At 39.2% G+C, this 3,517-nt stretch overlaps 1 protein-coding gene across 1 annotated transcript; it reads right to left on the minus strand.

Annotated features, from left to right (window-relative positions):
- Positions 1-364: 364 nt before the first annotated feature.
- Positions 365-1,485, minus strand: LOC119419321 (trace amine-associated receptor 13c-like). Its single transcript, XM_037686630.1, has 2 exons — positions 1,313-1,485; positions 365-1,181 (listed from the first exon to the last, which is right to left on the minus strand). The coding sequence occupies exons 1-2, from the start codon at positions 1,483-1,485 to the stop codon at positions 365-367; spliced, it is 990 nt and encodes a 329-aa protein (XP_037542558.1).
- Positions 1,486-3,517: the final 2,032 nt, after the last annotated feature.

A 3,517-nucleotide genomic window follows, 5' to 3' on the forward strand; every position in this document is an offset into this window, starting at 1 on the left:
GGTGTGAAGAGATCTTTTTTGTAATGCCACTATCCTCTTCTCATGGCTTTGTCCCATTTTCTATCCAAAAATGTATTCTGAAAAGGATGAGGCCACCCTCTCAAAGAGCAGCAGCTATGTGCACTCCGCCCATCTTTCAGACGACTGTATGGACATATTCTCGCTGTATCTTGGTACAATAACAATAAAGCTTATTCGGATTATACTAGTTAGGGGGTACTTGAGATTTTAAAAAAAGCTATGTCACATGGTGTACATCACTGAAAATTTTGAGAACCACTGATTAAACTACTGAACTTAAGAATTAGGACTGCAAATATTTGTTAAAGAGATTTCATTAGAAAAAACAACAACTATTGTTTCTCTAAAGTATGTTGGCCTCACAGGAGCCAGGCAGAAGTATCTGCAGAGTGACAATGAGTTTTAAAGCTTTTCTGAACCAGGGGTAAAACAGGGAATAGATCACAGGGTTTAGACAAGAGTTAAAATAATAGAGAAAGAAAAAAAAAGATGCATAGGATGTACTGGTTAAATTAACTTCAACAACAGAATAACAGTAATATGGGCAGTAACACATCAGAAATACTACAACAAGAACACCAAGAGTCCTGGCTGCTTTCATCTCAGACTTCTTAGTTTTTAGGTTGACAGAAAGCTTCAGTTTGACAGCTGTAACTTGAGATCGCATGGCTCGAGCCTGAAACACAGCAACAAAAAATACTCTCATATACAGAACAATGATGACTGTGACTGGAAGTATAAAGTTAAAAATCAGATCAAAATTTCCTGTAATATTGCTAATAGAGAATCCACATTTTCCTATACAAGGATTATTCCTGCCTGGTTGAATCAACTCATCTTTCAAATAGAAAGTGCTGTAGACAACAGACAATACCCAACACAGAAAAACCCAATATTTGACTTTTGCCAAAGTGATTCTGGTGTGATAATGCAGAGGGTCACAAATAGCCACATACCGGTCAACTGATATGAGAACAATGATTCCAATTGAAGCACAAAGAACAACACAAGCAACATAATAATAAACAATACATAAAGTATCTCCAAATAACCAGCATGCCGTGTATTTAAAGATTTCAACTGGTATCAATAAGAAGCCAACCAAAAAGTCTGAGACAGCCAGAGAGAGAATAAGGATGTTAGTGGGTTTATGGAGCTGCCTGAAAAGAGACAGACAAGTGTTAATTAATAACATTCTATTAAAAAAGGAAGACAGTCAAGAAATTTTAAAATCAGTCAGAAAAGCATGTTCAAATTTTTCACGTTTAAATTGCATTTATAAGTAGTCTGCCTGAAATGGGAGACTGAGATGATGACGAGCAGGTTGAGCACTATAGTGATCAATGAGATGAAGGACAGCAGAGTGTTCAGCAGCAAAGCCTCAGGCCAGTGAAGTGTCGGTTTTCTGCAAGAGCTGTTGAGGAGCTGTGGAAAACAAAGTTTCACTTGATCCTGTGTCTCCATTATCAGACAGCTGTAGCTGTCTGACTGGAACTTTCTGTTTTACAGCTGATTTATATTTTGTGTCACTGGCTATCTCTTGTCAATTGCTTCTGTTACTCCTCCTCTAATTTTGTTAAACAAGTCCTACCCTCCATTGGACCCTCTGTTCTTGACATTATAAACAGCAGTATGGCTACAGGTGTAGTTCCTGACACTTTTAAACATGCAGTGGTAACTCCTTTAATAAAAAAAACCCCGGACTTGACCCTTCAACCTGCTCAAACTTCAGACCCATCTCCAAACTTCCCTTTCTTTCTAAGATCCTGGAGAAAATAGTTTTCACTCAATTAAACGAGTTCTTGAGTGGAAATTATATTCTTGAGATCTTTCAGTCTGGCTTTAAGAAACTACACAGCACCGAAACAGCCTTAGTTAGGGTCTGCAATGACATTCTTCTGGCAAATGACTCTGGTCAGTCTGTAGTCCTTGTACTTCTTGACCTTACCGCTGCATTTGATACTGTGGACCACAGTATCCTTTTATCCTGTAGTGAACTTAATCTGGTGTCACGACTAAGCCTAAGGTCAAAACCCTTGACCTTAAGAACCTTGTGGGACAGAAACTGTCATTTCATTGATTTGAATCCAGAGATACAGGTTCACCCATCCTGAGACTCTCTTTCTTGATAATCAAGTGAAAGAACACTCTCTTTTTATTATCATTACTATTTTACAAATGTTGATAATCAAAGTGTCTTAGTTCAAACCATTTTAGATGTTGCAGTGAACTAATCAATTTTATTAACTGTGTAATGATTTTTAATTCTCATGCAAAGTTAGAATTCATGTTGAGGTCTGTGACAGATTTTTATGCATTTTCTGATTTCTGCCTTTGAATGAGCAAGTGTACGTTTCCAGGGTCAGGAGTGAAGCAGACATGCGTTGGAACAACTGTCCTGTTTATATCCTCTCAGACGTCAACAGGGGGTTTTGGCACCTGTTTCTTAAACTCGCCAAAACAAAACTCTCTCTGCCTGTGAGAACATTTCTGATCTTTCCATAACAATTCTTGCTGCATTCTAACCTTTTACGTCACAAAACACACCCCGTCTGGTCGGTTCTGGCCAATGGGAATACTCCCAGATGAACCGGGAAAACAGCTCTTTAAAATGTCGGTACTTCCTGGTCTAACCAGTTCTGTGAGAGTTCTGGGACAGTTCTGTGAGAGTTCTGGGACAGTTCTGTGAGAGTTCTGGGACAGTTCTGTGAGAGTTCTGGGACAGTTCTGTGAGGGTTCTGGGACAGTTCTGTTGGAGTTCGGTTGGAGACACAGTTCTGTTCAGTTCTGTGCGGAGAAGCCCAGTTCTGGGAGCCGGGAAGATCCTGACATGACAACAGAGCTCTTCCGAGTTCATGGGATTATAACATTTTCCACTGAGGTGAGCTGATGAGGGACAGAATCTAGCTGCTACTCCGGAGTAGTAACAGCATCCTACGGAGACGCTGAAGGGTGCGTTAAACGGAATCTCGCCTGAGACATCTCCAGGTAAAAGAGTCGATTTCACCACCTAAGTGTACCGTAAGAAAAGCTGAAGAAAGCCCGGAGAGTGCCGTTCTGTTCACACTCCCTCAAACCCCATCTTTTACTCTTCTTTAAACTTCTTTCCCATCTTTAAACTCCTCTCTCAAGTAGAAATTCTTCCAGATATTTAGAAATGTCTGTGTAAAGTGCTCATCCACCGCCGTGTGGGTAAAAGATCATAATTGTACAGTTTTCATAAATGTCTGTGGTGACGCAACGGAAAAATCATGGCCGTATGATTTTTCCTGATTGATTGCTTATGTTGTTATTTTCATAATTTGCCAAATTAATGTAAATGTTTGATGTTAAACTTTGATTCTGTAAATAAATGACCGCATTCATTTTGATGGGTCAAATATAAATGACGTCTCACGTTTGCATTTCATTAAATTCAATGCACGTTTTATTCAGTTCAGAAAAATGAGGAATCCGTGTTAATTGATGAATATATCTGAGCATCTGTTCATCTACA

The sequence above is a fragment of the Nematolebias whitei genome, chromosome 13 (assembly GCF_014905685.2).
Source record: "Nematolebias whitei isolate Nwh7 chromosome 13, NemWhi1, whole genome shotgun sequence".
NCBI lineage: Eukaryota > Metazoa > Chordata > Actinopteri > Cyprinodontiformes > Rivulidae > Nematolebias > Nematolebias whitei.

Coding starts and splice junctions, on each gene's coding strand:
- LOC119419321 (XM_037686630.1), bottom strand. CDS start 1,485: ATGGAGACACAGGATCAAGTGAAACTTTGTTTTCCACAGCTCCTCAAC. Junction 1,182..1,312: donor ATCTCAGTCTCCCATTTCAG/GCAGACTACTTA, acceptor GTCTCTTTTCAG/GCAGCTCCATAAACCCACTA.